Raw genomic sequence first — 21,524 nt, 5'->3', positions numbered from 1 at the left:
ATGTAACAAATAAGTTTTTAGGGAAAAGAATAACTATATAATTTTGGAATTGGTACACATTTTAGAAAAAGTTATACACTTGCAGTTTGGATGTAAAACTTATTGCTAAGCAGTTGCACAACTTAATATTTAATTATTTATTAAATATATTTTCTTTTTAATTTTGTAAAAAGATTATTTACATGGAAACTAACAATTAGGTTATTGTCATAGTAATATTCTAAAAATATTTGTGACTAAATTAATATAAAACTGTTTAAATTTGGACTGACAGTCATGAAATTGGATGGGGGGGGGGGGGGTGGGGGGGGGGGGGGGTGGGGGGGGGGGGGGGTGGGGGGGGGGGGGGGTGGGGGGGGGGGGGGGTGGGGGGGGGGGGGGGTGGGGGTTAAAAAATATTATATCATATAAATCCAAACACTTTTGAATTTTTTCTTGTAAAGCTTACACTTTATGAATATTTTGAATGAGAAGGTAGGACAATCTTGAGGTATTTTACCAGTATCAGTATTTAGATGCATATTTATCACATCTTTTTATTTATACATATCCCATAATTATACAATAAAAAATAAATAAAAAGTGATTGAGGAAGCATTTGTTATGTAACAAAAGTCAAAATGCTGCAGTGTAGCTGTCTCTCAAGGTCAAGACACAACCAATGAAAGATTTACTGAATGAGATGCAGGTCCTACGAGATTCTAGGAAACTACCTTCAATGGAGCAAAAGTAGTTACAGAGGTAGTAGGCATTCCACCTAAGTTTGCCTGATGAAAAGACGCCTGAATCTGAACAACTTTAGCTAGAGGCATCCAATGCATTAAAATATTCTGTTATTTTTTCTATTTGGATTTCATTATGGCTGATTTAAAAACCAGATTTGTAAGTTGTAAGCAAATATGTGAACTGTTTTCACCAGTTATTTCATTTATGGACTTGGAAAATGATGTACGAGTACTTAAAGTAAAAACAAGCGATCTTGTATCTAAATATACTTCAGACTTTATAGATTCAGACAGCTTAGCTGAAAAAATTGTTCATATGTAGACAGTTCACAGTATAGTATTCCACTCAGAGAAAGACCCAATGAAGCTTCTCAACTCCACCTACGAGAAAAATCTGCAAACGATTTTTGAAAATCTGTGTACTGCAATAGGATTTTTTTTGTACAATTCCAGTAGCTGTGTGTATAGAGTAGATTGGCCACCTCCTTAAAAACCTGGCAGATAGGTACAATAGGCCAAAGTTGACTAAATAATTTAGCACTTCTGTCCATTGAGAATGTGTTGGCCAAGACGATTGACTTTTCTGATATGATTGACCTTTTTTGAACTATTATTCAATAGAGTTATTGTAATGTAACCCGTGTTTAATGGCAGATGAATAGCAGTGACCGAGTGACCTATTGTAACTGAACTAAATATTTGTTTTAGTCAATGATAAACACACGTCATTATCATTTAAATAAAACTGATTGAACTTTTAAAATATTTATGATTATATTTTCAGTTTAAGTTATATTATAATAATATTGGTTTTTTGAATCTTGATTACAACATCCTCATTTTTACAACTTGTAATTATACACTTAATTTGTAACAGATAATATAGAAAGAAACTACGAACACGTACATACCTGAGTATGGCACTTTGGTTTTGAGTCTGATGAGACCAATGTCGTTTATTTTCAGGTTATTGTTGTATTGTTCGTGAAATATCACTGTCTCGATGTCAACGTTAATAGGTCTCGCTCCATCATCGACATCAGGGTCCAAATCCAACTCTCCTAGACGGACTGTTGTCCTTAACAAGTACAATTTATGCAATACACATTTCAAAGCTATTTAGCCGCATACAACAAATTTGACATATTATAGAATACTTATAAATTTAAGAAATCGAAACTGTACAAAAGAAGATTTAGCTAGAGTGTATAGAATTTCTCTGCAAAAGCTTGGGACATGGGCATCTTGTTATAAGTTTATTGGCTATTTCTACATTAAAATAGGTTGTAAAGTTATCTGTATTATGGTTTCTACTTTGTGAAACTACAACAGGCGTATATTTACTTAGATGAATTCTCGAATCTTGAATGCTTTTAAAATTTGGATGTAAATAAATACGCTCTTGTATAAACTCTGGAAGTACCATAACATGATATATAGTTTTTTATATAACGTTATTTTGTTCACATTTGTTTTTGTCAAGACCACACTCACTACGACTGAAAAGCCAACACGGACACTACTAGACTATAATAAAGTCTTCGGTTACAGATGCGGCCTCACTAAGTGAAATTTGTTATTTTCATTCGTAAATGTCATTTAATAGTAGGAGGATATCTTCACCGGCAGGTCTATTTCTTCATAAGGTAATATTTAAAACACAACAAAATTACAGGATGGCACACTTTATGATGATCGGACGATTCCGATTGATACACTACTGGAGGGGTGAACAGTAAACACAAGGTGAAAAAAAACTACAGTATAAACAAGAGTGCAGTTGATGGAGGAGGTTATTTAGCGCGTGACCTTGGGCTGCAAACGAGTACTTAGCGACGTTGCCAAACATCCCGTTGAAACCGCAGCGCTTCGTGTGAGGGGCGGCAGTTGACATGCCGTGTGGCAACGTCGCACGGGCCTGTCCATTTTATTGGTCATCGCTAAATGCACGCTTTCGTGGCCCCTACTGTAGTAGTGCAAAAAAGCTACCAACAAACCATTTCCGTGAGTTGAAAAGCAATAGTTAAATACGCATGGAAAAGCCTCAGATTAAAAATCTTATCAATTAAAAGTACCTCATGTAGAGTACGTCACGAAAACTTAGGTATACGTGGTGAATTTTATTGGACGAAAAGTACTATAGCATTAATAACATACATAACTTACGGTTGTTGTGATAATTCTCATTATCTATATTTTTTTGGTCTTAAACCTCAAATACAGTTACCAACAGGGTTATCTCATGTATTTCCGGTCAGTAAGAAATAAACAAAATTATTTACGTGAATGGTGAATAACCATGAGATCAATCTCGGTATTGAATTTCTTTTTTGTTTTGTATCGGATGGCCTGCGATTCAAATGAACCAGTCAAATACTTAAAGATGTGGTCATTGGAAGGAATTTATTTCTTTTCTGAATCACTACTCTCTATCATTAAACAAAATATATCATAAGAAAACTAAAAACCATATACTGAGTTGAATGTTGCTTCTGAACTACATTATCATATACAACATGCTAAACTATCAAGCACTCAAGAGAAAGAACACGTTTTTAAGACGTAAATCAACTGCGTACTTTAATTTCAGCCAGATATATCATGTAAATAGCTAAATATGTTATTGAGCATAGAGCATGTATAGTTGTGGGACTGATTATGGCTATGTTTCAACAATGCCAGTTTAATACTTGTTTTAAGAAATGCCTGGTTATATCTATTTATGTTGCTATATGAGTTCTTTAAATTGACAATTTATAACTTGAATATAAGAGCCATCTCGTACTTACGGCACTAGCTGTCTTCTGGTAGCGATGACTCTGGGGTCCAGGCAGTGGGCTGCGGAGAGGACGTAGAGATCGGTTATGAGGCTACCTGCGCAGAGCCACCGGGGTACTTGAGTTTCTTGTGATTGCTTCAGCTTGTACCCCACCAAAGCCATCCAGGGGTACGATCCTGGATCACATCCAACAATGAAATATCACTTTTCGTCAATGTCAATCGATGATGTATCAAAGATTTGATTTTTCCAATGCCACATGATCTTGACACGATCTGACAACAGTCCCTACTGAACACAGAACTTTTCGAAAGTGCCATTAGGAAGGCTATGTTCTACCGCCTAACACCCCGATTCCTGGATTTTATGACACCTATTTATACATATCCTATATTGAAATTCTTATAGAAACACATAAACTTTAAAATCCCCCAATATTACTTGAAATCCTCAATTTCTGAGATTGATTTACTTTTCACTAACTCCAACAAATCATATGAAAATTACAACTACCATTGGATAAGAAATTGAATTGAAACTACGTTTTATAACAATTACCAGCAATATTTGCTCTCATTGGTTAGAAAACTGTAACCTTTTGAGTGCAAAGCACTCTTTTGGTGCTTGTGTAGTGTTCCACCATGTAATTCATAACTTTTTCAAAAATAAACATAATTGTATGATTTTTGTTTTATTATTTAGGGGGAGAGTAGATTTTAATTTATAATATTTATTTGAATGATAAAATCTGGTAATATTATTAAATAAAAATAATACAAAAAATTAAATTGTAATTTTCTTTACATTTTGTTATAGACAAATTGTAATTTTGTTGATCTTGATAAATGTATTGTTGCATATGTAGCTAGGAACAGGTATAAACTTAGAGATCAAGTTTAAAAAAGTAAGTATCTGTAAGAGAGTTTTTATTTTTTTTATATATTAGTTCAAATATGCAAAAATCTGAACTCGCGTGTAGGCTGGCTCTAGCATTTGGTTTTCACCAGCTGTAACAAATCTAATCAAGATAGACAATATATTCTTATACAATGTAATAAAAGTTGTAAAATCCATATGTCAAAATTTAGTAACAACAATAAAAGTTCTAAAAGCCGAAGTACTCAGCCTTCGGCACTATTCGGAAATACCAACTGGCGATCTCGTCGGTCCTCGAGACTTTTAGGAAATACCAGCTGGCCGATCTCGTCGGTCCTCGAGACTTTTAGGAAATACCAGCTGGCCGATCTCATTGCTCCTCAAGACTTTTAGGAAATACCAGCTGGCCGACCTCATCGGTTCTCGAGACTTTCAGGAAATACCAACTGGCGATCTCATCGGTCCTCGAGACTTTTAGGAAATACCAGCTGGCCGATCTCATCAGCTATTGGCACTCAAAGGGTAACAGTTACAGTGGGAGATAGTAAAGAATGAATCTCAGTATCATATTTGTCCAAGTAAAACGATAAATTGAGTGTAAGATTCGCCATGCCATCACAGCTGATGTCGTCTTATATTTAAATCAAGCTCACTGAGCTTATGAGAGCACACATAAAGGTAAATCTGGAGGTGCATCAAGATGATTTGATTATAATAAAATCACTATAGTAAAAATCCCTGAGATTTATTATGTGCAGTGGGTACAGTGAATGATCCGCATCCACCAGTTTCCTCATCCACTGAAGTTGATCGCAAAACCCTCTCATGCTCGATTGCTACGTGCCGTTCCGAAAACATTAGTTTTACTATTGTATACTCAAAAATTCTCTGTATTATTAGTGCATTTATTGTAATTTGTTTCATATGCTTTTTGTGCACAATGTATGAATAAGTCTTCAAAGATTAAAAACTCTAATGTTTCCGAAAACATTTTATTTCAGATGTTGTAGACGCCTGTGGGATATCTCACAGTTTTGTTATAAAATAGTGAAAGAAGCCGTCTAATTCTCTGTAATTCTAAGAGGACGCTTGATTTATCTCCTCCCGGAGGAAAAGGCTCAAGAAAAAGTCCAACATTGATCTGGACAAGTTTAATATATGTTTTGTGCGACAGGCTACAAATATTAATCACCTAGAAGAAGAGGAGCTAACTTTAAAAAAATAGCATTTTCGGGTCGAATAACTAATTTGAGGAAAACGATCACTGATTATGTGGGAAAACCTCAAACAAATAGGAAATTGGTATTTGAAAATACAAGTTAGACTGGCCATGCTAAAATACTTGTGCAGGATTAAAGAGTACGGAGCAGGAAAGTTTAATGAATACAGTTCAGCACCCCATCGTGTACAACGATGAAACATATGTATTCCTTCCTCGACAGAACGTAGGCTGAAAGTGAGACAATCGGACTTATTCATAATTTAAATTAGGTTGTTTATAATTATATCTATAGTTGTATATATTCGATTCAAAAGTACAATACATATAAAGTTGGCTAAGTTTGTGCCTCCATCGATGTCGATTCCTTAATAGGAATCGACAGAAGAAATTATTAAATTTCTTCTGTACAATACATACATTATTAAATCCTCCAACAAAAAAGAAAGGCCAAGAAAATACAATTTAGATTAAAACTATGTTATATTAAAATTAATATTTACCTAGCTCTGCAGGTCTCCCATTAATGATTTTTGTCTCAAATGTGGAACTCGATATGCCACAAACATCCAGTCCAGGAAGTCGCCTTATTTTGTTGATGTTCTGCACTAACCGTTCATCTAAAAATTCAAAAAATTCAATTTAAACACAAATATATAATCATGAAAACATGAATAAAATGTAACTAACAGAATATTCAGAATGAACTAGATGTTCCTTTTCCGCAACATATAATTATATCTGTTACATTTTTTTTCAATTGAGAAGCTTTTTATGTATGTGAAAAACTTATTGATGAATTATATATTATAGTGAGACATCATTAATATTGGAAAATTCACATAATGAGGCCATTATTGTGGTGCATATAAATGCTAAGCCACATTCTGTTAATTATGTTTTACAGGCTATAAATATTTGAAACAGTAATCAAGAGTAAAACAATTTTTATTTTTATTCTGATTTGTAGTAAATATTGTGTATTTACCCTGCCCAAAATAATAAAATGGAACCATACAGACATCCTAATTATTTATTATTGTAATTTGCCTTTTTATTTGACAGCAGATAAGCATAACTTGTGTGTTTTCTTAAGAATACCCCATTATAAATTTAATCTGTTTATAATTTGACATTAATTTCTTTTATTAACAATCTGTAAATCAATACTTAACACTTTTAAATCATACCTTGATTGAACTGACAAGTGCAGAAGATTAGAAGGGACGAAAAAACAATTAATAATATCGGACAATTTAGATCCATATTTCCCACAATGGTATGAAGGGTAGTAACTTTCGCGAACTTGTGAGTCTGGTGGACTAAGCGCTTGTCAACTTGGATGATTAGACCTGAAACAGAAAAAATTGGTATTATAGTAGAATTACATTTCAAAAATTACCAAAGACAAGATTTGGTGGTAGAGAGGACGTTAATCCTAACCCTGCGTATTGGTTATGAAACTACATAAATAAAAAAGCTAAATAATAGATTGAATATGATATTGAAAGAGATCATTTTTAAAGATACCAATTAGTTATGGAATTCACAGTTTGTTTAAAAAAATTTAATTAAGCTTCTTTTAATCACATAGACACACAACAAACACACAAACATTACTTTGTGTGTTGTTTGTTTGTTGTACTTTGTTTGTTGGTTTTGTTTGTTTTTTTTTTACTTTTCTTTTACATTATTTTTAATTTGTGTTCATTATGCAACAAAAGTATATTTGGATATAACTCAAATCAACATTATAACAAGATTACACTATTAAAATTTTGTCATTTAAGAAATTGAAGTTCTGTTTAGTTTAAATCGGTTATGGTGTTATAATTATATTATTATTTTTCTCTGAAATTTGTGAATTTTTGTGGAATATTTCTAGTCAAAGCCCGTTAATCCTTCCTGAAGACAAGAAACTCAGGACATTCATTGATCAATCCAGATGAATGTAAAGTCCACAAAACCCTGCTAAAACAATCTTTTGAATTTTGTATAATATGTACAAGAAAAATGACAGAAAGGATTGAATCGATTTTCCCTTATTGCAATTTTTATTTAACTTTTAAATGGAAATCATATAATTTTTAAGATCAATTAATATTCTTAAGCATTAAAAACCTGAAGTCATATTTCATATACGTACTGTAACAAAATCGTATATTTCCTCTAGCAGTTTTTTCTTGTGCTTGATTACAAAATGATCTACATATTACTACTTTAAATGTCTGTAACACCTAGTGGAGTGTTAAAACAAATTAAATTATTTGCACTGAGAATAATTATTTTAAATAGCTTTTTATAGGTTATAGGTCTCTATGATATTAGACCTGTTGTAACGGTTCGAGGCGAGGTCTGTTCAACACAAAGGAGCTTAAGGTGGGGATGATCAGGTGGAAGCATTCCCAAGTTCTTAAGGTGCATCCTTAATCTTATCTCCTTTGATATTGTGACCCAAGCTAATACTAGTAGCAGTGCTTATAGTTTTCAGTATGAGGATATTAATCGGCCTCCGGCTGCAGCCGGATTACCCTTTGTACGTAATCTCTTATGACATAATCCAACATTTTACCTTTGACATACCCTTCAGGGTAATGATACATCTTGAAGAAGCATGGCTAAAAGAAAGTAAACCTTTTTTACCAGTGGAGCTTGACTAGGCTAACGATGGATTTAAGGCCAAAATGGTACGGATGCTGGAATTACCGGAGTGAACCCATATAGAAAGACGATGGATCTGATGGGTTTTTGCTCAACAGTTTTCCAAGTCGAGGTCATTGCCGTTATGGCTTGTGCTTATAAGAACTTTTGTCTGTATTTCTGTCGTCTGGGAAAGACAATCAAAATGTTTTCAGATAGCCAGGCAGTTTTGAAAGATTGTGTGTTCACAAAAAACTTGTATAAGATTGTTGTTACATAGTGTGTTCTAACATCAGGATCAATAAAGTTACTGTTTGTAACGTTCCAGTCCATGAGAAGATATTGGGAAAGCTTTGATAACATGTGCAAAGTCTAAAAAATGACAGGGGTTTATGGGTACTCTATGCATAATGAGCACGCTAAAAGATAGTGTTTGCACTGCCTACACATGAGTAAGCTTGTTTTAAATTTGATCACAGTATAGCCTTTAATCTCTCCAAGAGAGATGATCATATTCTCAGAAGAGCGAGCCTTTCACATAGCCTAAGAAAAAAAATCCAGGATAATCCATTCTATATGTCATGCAGTAAAAATAATGAAACTTTGGAGCAATTGCTTTTTTATTGTCATATGGCGAATAAGAACAGTTTTAAAAAAATATTTGGTACTTTATAAGCATAGGAAGTTTCCTAAGAACCACCTGGTCAGTTATTTTCAGCGGTTGGATGATTGCTGAAAATATAAACTTTTAGGGCTTCGTTTCATACTTCCGGTATACTCAGTAGGCCCTTAAGGCGTAAATGCTTGGTCTCTTAGAAGAAAAGGAAGAAGAAGAAGCGCCAATAAATATAGACTACTCGAGAGACAGAGCCAGTTTCAATGTTTGCGTATGCAGTAGTCTAAGGTAGGTACATAATACACCAGGACATTATCTAAATGTCATTTTCATAGTAGTTTTCTCTCTTGTAGGGACACAAATCTGTCTAATTTGGGTGAACTGAACAGAATCCCAACATGAGATTCCAAGCGAAGCAGAGTACACACTCAAGTTGTTACGGTAGTAAGTTTGAAATCTCCTTCAGTATAAAATCGCCAGTCTCGCCTAATACATCTCTCACTATTATTTGGTAAGTCGTTCTCCATATACCCAAGCAAGAACATTCCGAGTCCAACAAAACTTCCAGTCTATCCGGGAAACTGCTGTAATGGCTGTTAGTAATGACGTATATTACCCAAATGACTAGTAATCCTCCAACTACTAGGAGGATATAGCGTAAAATCAGCATTCAAATCTTCGGACAGCGAGGCTCAGAACCAAAGAGAAACTAAAGGAGCCTTTGTTGTCTGATCTGGAAGAGAATTGTCCCCTTCTTTGGTGGAAAGAAGTTTACGCTAAGGAAACACAGGCAGATAATTTAAGAAAGTTCACATCTTACAAAATAAATGTAGAAGTTATAAGTACCTTTAATTACTTTCCTGATGACTGATGAGTGTAAATGATAAAATACTGTACTTAGCCAAACTGAAGGCAAAACCGCGCGGCCGTTACTTGCTCCACCTGATCGAGAATGTCTGAAAATCGTACGATGATTCCGTAATCAAGAGAAGATCGCCAAGAAAAACCTTATACTTTATTTGTTTATTCTCAATCACTAAGCTCAGGTATAAAAAAATAATGGAGTATGACTTAACTTACAAGAGTGGCAAAGTATAAATTTCATATTTAATTGACTGTGTTAAACTAGAGTCGACATTTACAATGTTTCAGCTTTAAAAATTAAATACGAGTACATCCCATATGCGTTTGGTTCCGTCCTTCTCCTAGACACAAATTTAAATCCTCTAATGATAGATTCAAACAAAAATTTAAATACTCATTTGATGTGTGGAGGATTCAAATGGCTTCTTCGTTGTAGTATTGAAGAAAAAAAATACTCTTTAGTTTTAGGAATGAATAGCTGTCACCCACGGCTCGGCTCAGACTGCCTGACAGCTCTGTACTTTATTCGTGGTGTGGATTTATTTATTGAGAATAAATGTTTGTTGTGGATTATGTTCAATTAAGTATTGATTAGTCACCGTGATCCCCAGAAATTAATCACCCCCATCTTCACCACAATGCAAATTTTCTTTTAGATCACCATTATTAGAATTAGAGTCCTAGATGGTTCAGAGCATCCTTGAGTATATGATACTCTATTTGAGAAATCCACACGAACGCATCCTGTTTCGGTTCACCAGGCTAAGAGTAATCTTCACCAGAGATTAAAAAAAGCGATGTGTCTACAATTATTTCTCAGGTCAGTGCTCCTAGGACCAATTAATTATCCCTGCATCAAGCTTAGAAGCCAGGGACATCCAAATGGCTGGATGGAGGAGATAGGAAATTCTGCCGATAACATAGTGATTATTACAATGATGCTTAATGACTTACCGTAATTTAGATAATAGTTACTAATGACCTGCCTGCTGAATACCTCGATACCTCGAATTTCGAGACATTTATTAATGCTCATGCATTAATAAATCTAAAAATTTGTGTTTGTATATTTTCTTTTAATATCGGTACTTTTTAAATATATTAAAGATTTTAATTTTTTTTCATATTTAAGTCCTTCCACCTATCATAAATTATGGATTTCCTCTGTGTTTAAAGTCATTCAACGAATTCGAACACAATGGTGAAATATATGTTAAAACAAGGCAAAATCAGCTGTGGCATTGATGATACAATTCAGTTGAACCAGAAATGCTACTATACGCGTGAAATTCAATATAAGAGATAGTCCTTAACCTTTGATCGTCTAACCTTGAACATTAAACATTATTTGCCATATTGTACGTAATCGTATGCCTACTTACGTTTGAAAAAATCCATAGGAGACCATAACATTACATTAAATGCAGCACTTATGAGTGCTTTCATTAAATAGGCTACCGAAATTGCGTGCGAAACTACAAGTAATAGCTAGAGTAACAAATATTTTGGCTATTTCTCGAACTTAATCTAAAAGAGTCAACAGCTCCTTAGTGTCAGTGAAATTTGGGTTATAAAACATAAATATTACAATTTTTTTTCAGAACTCCAAGATATTCCAGGTAATTTTTCATATTTTTCTTTTTTATGAACCTTCCTTGGATTTCAACGAATATTAAAAAAAGAATTAGCCGAATGGGCCCAGTCGTTATCAAGATTAGCGCTTATCAACGCATTTCGCAATTGTTTCCTATTTATAATACACGGGATTTACTGCCGGATTGAAAGAAACATAAGTGTGTTAGTTATAGTGCTTTAGTATTGCTAACTTCCCAGTCTATTTCAAGGTTATTGTTTGTTTAATTAATTTTTGTACTTATAAAGGTGAAATTTTTTAAAGAATTCATTGTTAACATAATACTTGTGAGTAGTACTACTACTATTAAATATTTAATCTGATGGTAAGAATGAGCGAAGTTATATGTATTACTTCTCATTAATATGACAACATCTGCGCGTAAATCAATTACAGTTACAGTCTTTCAGAGTTATGTTACCATGAATAAAGTCGTTAGAAGTAGTTTCTGAGAAATAAGAGTGGGGAAGTCACCTTTAGATTGTTTTAACAGTAATATGCAGGTTCCAACATTCATTTTAGAAGTAATTAATTTAATTTTCACCCTTTACTTGAAGTTCGACGTTAAAAAAATGTAAGAAAATCATCAGTAAGATAGAGCCACTAATCTGTAATAACTTAGATAAAACTTAAACCATTCAGACCAGGATATTTATACAAAAATTTATATAAAACTGATTTTAATACCATTCAGATCTTGACACCTTTACATTACTAAATAAAACTGAGTTAAATGCCATTCTAACTGAAATCTATACATAACTTTGTATAATAAGTGATATTATCTATACATAACTGAGTTCAATGCCGTTTCAAACTGTGACGTCTAACATAACTTATACTACAACTGAGTTCAATGTCATTCAGACTCTGACATCTATAACATCAGTTATTATATAACGAGTTTAATACCATTCAGATTCAGGATATTATACAAAATTGAGATAAAACTGAGTTTAGTACCATCCAGACTCTGACATCTATAACATCAGTTATATATAACGAGTTTAATACCATTCAGCTTCAGGATATTATACAAAATTGAGATAAAACTGAGTTTAGTACCATCCAGACTCTGACATCTATAACATCAGTTATATATAACGAGTTTAATACCATTCAGCTTCAGGATATTATACAAAATGGAGATAAAACTGAGTTTAGTACCATCCAGACTCTGAAATTTATATAAATACTTAGATTAAGATGATTGGATATTGGTTAAAATTGGTAAACATTTAAAAACATTATTATGAGTATAAAAGAAAACATGTTTAATAAACTTGATACTAATTTTTAGGACAAAAACACAAATGTTATCATTGCCCTGCTCGATACTAAAGAAAGTTTTAATATTTTAGTAATTTTCGTAGGTTTAAACTCTTCAAAGAATTCTGTTTGTGGATTTTGTCAACACAAAATTTATTATTAGCAATAATCCCTGCACAGTTACCCTACTCTAAAATCGAAAAAAAATATTTTGGAAAACTCATAAATTTAAAGCGCTAAACGTTTAAAAGTAAAATCAAGAAAATAAGTTTCAAATAAGTAAAACTTTGTACTATCCATTAACTTAGTTAAAAGTGTATTTCAAAATTTTAAAAGATGTTGCAATTATACCAAATAGTATCTCTTATAAGTATAACTTACTAGTTAAATCTATTAATGCAAATTATTAGGTTTTTGGCAGAATTCTTTCTAATTCTTCGTGTGTATTAACGAGTTAATTACAACCATGTATATTATTAGTGCATTGTATCTATGAAAAAATTGAATGCAAATAAATTTTGCAAAGTTGTGTTTTAAAGCAGTATTTGTTTATTTTCAATGTAAGGACAGAATGACAGCTTCTTAACAAGTAAAATAGCGAAGTAATAAAAGGATAATACGTTTTCTTATGATACTATAATCTATCATAAAACAATAAAATTAACAAGCATAACGGAGACGCAAAACCTGTTTCTTACTTAAATAATTACCTGGCTTCTTCGTTTACCATCACTGTGGACGCTTCGGGACATTAACAGATAATGACTACCAGACTGTTAGCGGGAGAGGGGAACCTCGTCTGACTGGTCATTACTTCCCCTCCCCTACTTCTCAGCAACAGTCACACGCACAGCAAAACTCCGAACTTTCCGGGTATTCCCGAGTTTTCTCACAACACTCTTTCCTCACTCAGAGTAAAATACAACTTACGAAAGTGGATTTCTAGAAAAGTTCCTTTGATTTTAACTACCAAGACAAATGTGTAGAACCTTCAGTCAATGTTTTAAATTCATTCGTTCTGCAGATGAACTAGTTTGTTTATAACAAGTAAATGTTACAACTAGCTAGTTCCCATTTAATTTAGTGCCGTGTAACTGGTATGGGTGTCATAGCCAAATCCTTGGCATTACAAACACTCCTGAGATAATCCTTGGTGACGTCACTGGAAGGCTATCTCTGGATCAAATTTCAAATAATTAGAATTTAAGTTAAAGTGCAGCTCCTATACTTCTCATCAGGATAAGTTTCTCTGTTTTACAATATTTACACATTTTATGTCACTGCGGACTTTAAATGAATAATAACTCTTATTCAGGCTTATATAGAAAACATGAAATTTAACTAATGAAATTTAATTGTATTCTTTGTTCTATATTGTAATACATTTGTTCTATACAACTTAGCGGTGAGTACCGTTTAAAGCTGCTGCCCCCCTGGACCCCGGCTCCGGGGATTTTGCCCCCTGCCACTCTGTAGTCGGGCCTGGGATCTGAGATGCGGGTTCCTTCAAAACAAGGCCCCATTGATGGAACAATTTTTGTTTTTCATGTAAGGGTCCCGCATGACGTTCCTGTTTAACACAATGGGGAATATATATTCCCAATATATATATATATATATATATATATATATATTTCTCGAGGAATATTCCTCGGAAACAATATTGAGTGCAATTGTAGTTATTGAAATTTTAACGACACAATGCACGATTTAAGTGAAGGTAGTAGTTATTCAGCCGTTTGTGTCACATTCTAAGGTGGGGTCATATCTTGGGAGAGCATAAAACCTGTTGTCTTCCGGTCCAAATGGTAACGTTTACCGAGAGTAATTTCCAAATGACCATTAGTGTAAGTTTAATGTAACTTTAGTGATTTAACAGAAAATTTCAATTTTGATTTTCAAGTTGTAGATGATTTTTTTGTCTGGCCCTATGTGGAATATACAGGAATAAACATAAATAAATAACAATAATAGTAACAGTAATAGTTTTTTCTTTTTTGGTAGAAAACTAAAGCAATCAACATTAGTAGTTTTTATTACCACAGCAAACGGTACCAAATAAATACATTTAAGAAGGATGTAAATTTTGTTTACAAGCAAATACCCACAAATAATTTTTTTCACAATTTGGAGTACCATACATACTGTATATACATGATATTCCATAACATAGCTAAATATTTATTAGCTTCGATTCCGGTTGACACAGAAATGTGAAACAAATTTCATGTAGCCTACGCAATGTTTTATAAATACTTTCAATATCTGCACATCTATAAACTGACAGAAGTGTCAAATACATTTTTTTAACGTTTATGTATTCTTTTACTGTAAACTAATGTAGTTTTGCTATATTACGCTATTACTACTACTTACTATAATTTACTGTAAGCAATAAGAGCACAAAGTAAGAGCGAAACTTTCAGTATTCTGAGGCAATCGCAAATGGGTTTAATAGTTGTAATTATCATATGATTATATTACGAGTTTTCCTAAATTTTGGAGTCAAATTTAACAGTATACACTATTATAATGTATAATGTGCAAACGGACAAGAAACAAATCTTCTTATGTCGTTTTGTAGATTAGTTATGATTTATTGTGAGAGCATTTCACTGGTCCTAGTATCGTATCAGATGTTCAAGAGGTCGGGTCAGGGACCGATTAAGGTTTTTGGCGCCCGTAGGCTATCTTGTACTTCGCGCCCCCCCCCCCAACGGTTTCCGGCCGGCTTCCCTCTGTCAATTTTCAATAATAAAAAGTGTTCAGTGTTCTGCTGTATAGCGGCCATATTATATTTTTGTAATAAAATTTCAACTTACTTAAATTTAAAGACCATTACAGAGAGAGACCATTTAGAGTATTAAACTTTAGGAAAAGAACAACATTCAGCAACTAACTATAAACTTTAATTATTGTTCAAAGGTCTAATGATACATGTATGTATAAACTGCTATGTAATATGTTCAAATTCAACGGTTAAAAGAACTATGCTGTTTGCTGTCATTTCCTAAAAAACACACAAACAAACGAACAAAAACAGCAAAATTATAGAAAGTGCAAACTTGCAAAGGGAAAGAATGCTTACTGCTGAGCATTTATTTGTATCTTTAAAATGGAATATGGTCTATTGTTGTAGACTTGTAGGTAACATTCTTTAAAGAGAATCAAGGGTTCTTATTTACCACTGGTTTTGTAGGACATACAAAAATGTGTCCTAGCTACAGCCAAACCTTACATGAGTTTTTAATTCTTATACATTTTTTGTTGATTACTATCATTAAATAGTCACAAAATTCAAAGTTCAGCACTTTGTAATGTTACTTTCAAAAAATCTGTAGGCTTATTTTTTCAAAATAAATTAAAATGCATACTGTAATTTTAAGGCTGTTAAAATTATGTGAATTTTATCTCTTACTTCAGTATAAATGCTGCCATAATAATGGAGATTTTATTGTTGTCCATTTTAATAAGAAAGCTTAGTAGCTACGTATAGCCTGTTTAACTAGCGTTTTAACTGTAAATCACTGAAAAGGATTTATAATAAATCAATGAACACGGTCAAATTGGTCATCAACTTTCTCTGGTTTATTCAAGTACATTATGTTACATAGAAATGACATTAGACTTTGGTATACAACTTGGTGACTTGAACATTTAATCACAATAACAAACAATGAGCTAGAACTATAAAATTATTAGGCCTACTGTTAACAAAAGAACTTTTTATTTTCTCATGACGATATATTCCCTGATTAAACAAAGTCTTTCTTCCGTGCTTTTGATGAGGCAAACGCATCGATCAAGTCATCAAACGGAACGAGCTGTACATAGTCACTTTCTATAAATAAGAGAGCGAGTGCCTGGAGTTTTTCTTGCCGTAGAGTCGACCTCAAATAATTCTTGACTCGAGTAAGAGCAGAAAAGGATCTTTCTCCGCTGCAATTAGACACCGCCATGCTCAAGAAGATCCGCAATGCCACTTCCACGTTCGGAAAAAGAGATTCAAGTTTTAGGGTTTTTACATGTTTCAATAGCCTGTAGGCTTTAGTCCCGGTCGGTTTGACTTTCTTCTTTTCCTCCATTCTGTCTGACAGTACATTTTCCTCTTCATAGAATGTATTATCATCTTTTAAAAATTTTTGAAGATACAAACACTCATCTGGAAATTAATCATCTAGGTCTGTTGAATATTCATTCATTAGCTTTGTTGCCTTTTCCTTCAAGATTGAACTCTCAATTTTATTCAAATTCCATAAAAAGTTGAAGGAGTCTCGTAGTGTGACATAAATTGATTTTCTCCTTGTTAGTTGCCCTAGGAGTGTATCAATTGCTTTGTAGTAACAATTTATCAGGAATGATTTCCGCCCATCAAACTCAGTGTGCCCCTCTTTGCTTTCTCCAAAAGGGATTTTTGGTTTCTTTTTCCTTGTATTGTCTTGTTTGTACTCTTGAGAATTGCACATAAGCTTTGCCTCACTTTCAAAGTTAGAAAATTGTTCCTCATTTCTTAATGAACTTAGAAAAGACTCTAGGAGCTCGTACGAAAGTGCTGTCTGATCTAAGTCTCCATCTTCAGATTGAAGTCGTACACTGATGTCATGAAACTTCATGAGTACTTTATTCCAAAAACAAATCATCATGGTCATTTCCAAAGACTGGAGCTTCTCTATCAGTTGTTTGGCTTCAAGTCGTACGTCTTTTTTATTTTCTTCGTTTGAAGTGATGTCTTGTAACGCTGCGATTATTTGTTTATATGACTTGTGCATGGCTTTACTGGCATCTGCTCTTGCACTCCAGCGAGTTTTCGAAAGGGTCTTGACTGTCAAACATTCTTTGTCATATTGCGACAAGAGAATTTCCCATCTGTGTGTAGATGAATGGAAAAAGTTGTACATTTGCTGTGCCAGGGCAAAATATTCAACAGAACTACTACTACTTTCTGCAGCGGTCGAACCTACTAGCTGTAACGAATGAGCTGCGCAAGGAACGTAGTGAGCAAGAGGATTTTGCTCTTTGATTCGATTTTGAAGCCCCTCGTAACACCCAGACATGTTACTTGCATTGTCGTAACTCTGACCTCTACAGTCACTGATATTTAAGTTCAAACTTTCAAGAGTATTTATCACAGCCTTCTCCATATCTTCCCCTTTATGGCCACAATTTGGGATGAACGTTATGAACCGCTCATTAGGTGACCCGTCAGGTGCTACAAAACGAATGACAAAAGTCAATTGATCCACATTGGAAACATCTGGAGTAGAGTCGACAATAATCGAAAAATACTTAGAATTCTTGATATCTGACGCGATTTTGGATTTAACATTGTCAGCTAACAGAGTAATAAACTCGTTAACGATCGTGGAAGATAAGTATGAGGGCACTCCTTTACCTTTATTTCCGAAACGAGCAACATGGTCAGCCATGAAAGGATCAAACTTGCACAAAAGCTCGATACAGCCAAGGAAATTACCATTACTGGTTGACCCCAAAATTTCATTTTCACCATAAAACGGAAGCCCTCGAGAAGTTAAATACTTAACTACTTCAACAACTCTTGACAATACATCTCTCCAATACTTCACTTCTACTTGATGCTGCTCAAGTAGTTTTGCATCAATTCTCTGAGGTGCATTCATCCGGGTCAAATATTTGTTCACACATTCTCTGTGCTCTAGACTATTATCATGTTCTTGAATTTTGTGTGAATTTTTCCAATCATTAAAGCCGCATGTAGCTAAGGCAGTCGTCCCCCCATAGAGCTTACAAGGAGCACAGTATACATAGCCAGTTGATTTGGAATAAACTAAATGAGTTCTTTTTACAATCTCTCCATTTACAAGTTTTTTGAAAAAACAAGCTTTGTTCAAATAACGGTTTTGGTCAGAATACTGCATCGTTCAGTTCCCGTGACGACCGGCAATGTCTCAGCAGAACAACTGGGAGTTTCGGGTTTATTGAAAAAATCGTCTAGTCTATGAATTTTATTTAGAAGAGCACTTTCCCGTTCGTTACGCTCCCGGACCCGTTTACGGTATTCGGAACCACTTGGTTTTTTACTCATAATGTAGCCTACATATGTAAAACAAGCAAACCACTGCTTCTTCTAATATTTCAGTATCAAACACTCTACTCGACTTACGAATAAATGTCAGTGTTTATAATAACGAGCAATGACACCAATTAATCACAACGAAAGTCCAAATAATTCATAGGCCATAGGCCTAAAACAAACAGTGCAGACGAGGAGACGACTGACTGCAGCTGCAGCTACACTCTGTCTCTATCTGTCAGAGAGCGTCAGTGTTGCAAACGGCGAAGGGCGGCGGCCGGCGGCGCCCCTCGCGCGAAGCAAAATTTCCCTTTTAGTTTCCCTACCGTTACGATAATTACTATGCGTTGTCACTAATCGCTATTAATTAATTTCTTTTTCTACTTAATAGTTATTTTTAAGTAAATGGAGTAAATCTAAGGTCTAGGTGGATGTGTAAATAATGTACAAAAATGTATAGTGAAGTTTTAGACCATACCATTTTATTTACTACATATAAAAAGCACTTCATCTTGAACTCCGAAGCGCCCCCATAAAATCGTCACCGGTCTCGCGCCCTAGGCTGCAGCCTACTTAGCCTACTGGTTAATCGGGCCCTGGGTCGGGTAAGAAATATTATAAACGATCAACTTTTAGGTTTGTTCGAGTAGAATATGTACGAATAAGTTAAAATGTTGTACCTACGATTACCAAATTTCTAACTAGAGAAAGCTTATTAGACCAGTCAATGAAGGTCATGAAGGTGAGGCTTGGAGTAGTTCCCGGAGAGTTGTATTTTCCTTGTTTCTAGCCAATGGTGACGAGTTATTTGCTAAAATTTCCCTCCCCTCCCTTGCTTCTAGACTAATTAATGTGTAGGTTTGTAGAAAATCAACTTTGACTCTGAACACTTAATAAACTATTTATTTATTTGTTTAAAGTTTACCTACAAAAAAGATATATATATATATTTCTTTAATTAAATATGAAACGAAAAATGTGTTGCTAAGCGTTAATCTCGAGAATGGATGGACCAATTTGGCTAAATCTTTTAGTAACATTTTCTTTGAAATCCGAAGATGGTTTAAATTAAGGTATATACTGAAAAAGTTACCTAGAATATTTTAGAATTCGGAAATATAGCAGTATTAATGTTTCAAATCCAAATTTAACTGACACTAAACAGCTGTTGAATCTTTTAGTCTAAGTTCGTCAGAGGCTAAAAAATTTTGTTTCACTCAATATATAAAACAGTACTTGATTCGTAGTGATGCAGATAGCAAAGACAAAGTTCATATCTAACTTTTACTCCAGATAGCACAAGTGATGCATTTAAAACATTGAATTTATTATAAATACTATTTAAACAATGTTAAAACGCCAACATTAATGAACAAAGTTGTGATTGTTTTCACATAAGATACTCGAAACTGTTGGCTTTAATGACATTGAGATATGGCATTTTTACACTTGCTTAAGGAAAAACAGAGAAATGAACACTAACATGCCTCAACGATTCATTCTTCCCCAGACTACAGGCCAAAAAACAACAAAACGCAAAATATTATGTACATGTTACATAGATATGGTAAGGATTTCCCCCTAATACCGGAAGTAGGAAGGTTTTACCCCTAGACCGTAGTAGGCTTCTTAGTTCTATGTGAATTTGTCTTAATCGGCACAGCAAGGAAAACATAACTAGGGTGCTAGAATTATCTTAGACCAAAAGCTTTTTGACAGATTTAGGTTACTGAGGCTACAAACGTATATATTTAATGTTTGGGGGAATACGGTAAACTCATCTGTGAGGCCGTAAGAGAATTCAACGACCGGAAGTAGGCTAGCCACTTCTACGTATGTATTTATTTTTCTTTATTGGTACACTAAGGTAAATCTAACAACGTCAGCATTTTAATAAAGATCACAGATCTATAGAAGTTGAAGTGGGGATGCAATCCCTAGAAGAACTATATTTTTGCAAGTTCTCAATGTCGTAGGAAGAGGAAATTCGTCTCTTATGCTTTTAATAGACAAATAAAATATTTGTACTGATACTGAAAACTAATCATGGAGTTACTACCCCTAGAATACTATATATGTTTTTTTCAATTTCCCGATGTCCTAGAATGTTTAAATTTAACACATACATACGTGCTACATGATTGTAAATGAAAAGAAAACAAAAGAATTTTCATGAAGATAACCACTTATATGGGTTTAAATAGTATTGAAACCCCTAGAAAACCCATATTTTTCTTTTTCAACTTCCCGATGGCCAAGAACGATGAAATTTCACGGCTTAAACACTCAGCAGAAACAATATTTGTCATACATCATAACTGTCTAATAGGGGCTGATGTAAGGTTAAGGTTCCATCTCTTAAAAGAATTATATTTTGTTTTTCAACTTCTGGCTGTCTTAAAAAGGTGAAATTTGACACACGTTTAAATTAATACACTTGTACTCAACAGAATATCATCGGTACAGCAAGTGTATTAGACCGAAACTAGATTACAATGACCAGAAGTAGTCTAAGATATTTCTGGTGCCGTAGTTTAGTTTGCATTGACCCGATAAACACACACACACACACACACACACACACACACACACACACACACACACACACACACACACACACACACACACACACACACACACACACACACACACACACACACACCTTATATGATATGTATACTACAATGGCCAGTAGTAGTCGCTACCGAGGTAGACTTTTCATACCGACGAATGTAATATAGTTTCTTGATCAGGACAAGGCAAACGCTACTACGGCGACAGAAATAGCTGACCAGAAGTAGATGTAAATAACCAGAAGTAGACAACTTTTGATTGAAGTTGACCATTTAAA

General features: G+C 34.0%; 1 protein-coding gene across 1 annotated transcript; it reads right to left on the bottom strand.

The window, feature by feature from the left end:
* Window positions 1–1,565: 1,565 nt before the first annotated feature.
* On the bottom strand, window positions 1,566–13,456 carry LOC124352728 (venom serine protease Bi-VSP-like). Its single transcript, XM_046802359.1, has 5 exons — window positions 13,332–13,456; window positions 6,790–6,951; window positions 6,103–6,219; window positions 3,515–3,680; window positions 1,566–1,803 (listed from the first exon to the last, which is right to left on the bottom strand). Exons 2-5 carry the CDS (start codon window positions 6,863–6,865, stop codon window positions 1,581–1,583), a joined length of 582 nt encoding a protein of 193 aa, XP_046658315.1. The 5' UTR covers window positions 6,866–6,951; window positions 13,332–13,456; the 3' UTR covers window positions 1,566–1,580.
* Window positions 13,457–21,524: the final 8,068 nt, after the last annotated feature.

The sequence above is a fragment of the Homalodisca vitripennis genome, chromosome 1 (assembly GCF_021130785.1).
Source record: "Homalodisca vitripennis isolate AUS2020 chromosome 1, UT_GWSS_2.1, whole genome shotgun sequence".
In the NCBI taxonomy this organism is placed as follows: Eukaryota; Metazoa; Arthropoda; class Insecta; order Hemiptera; family Cicadellidae; genus Homalodisca; species Homalodisca vitripennis.
This window is presented reverse-complemented; position numbering and strand designations above follow the sequence as displayed.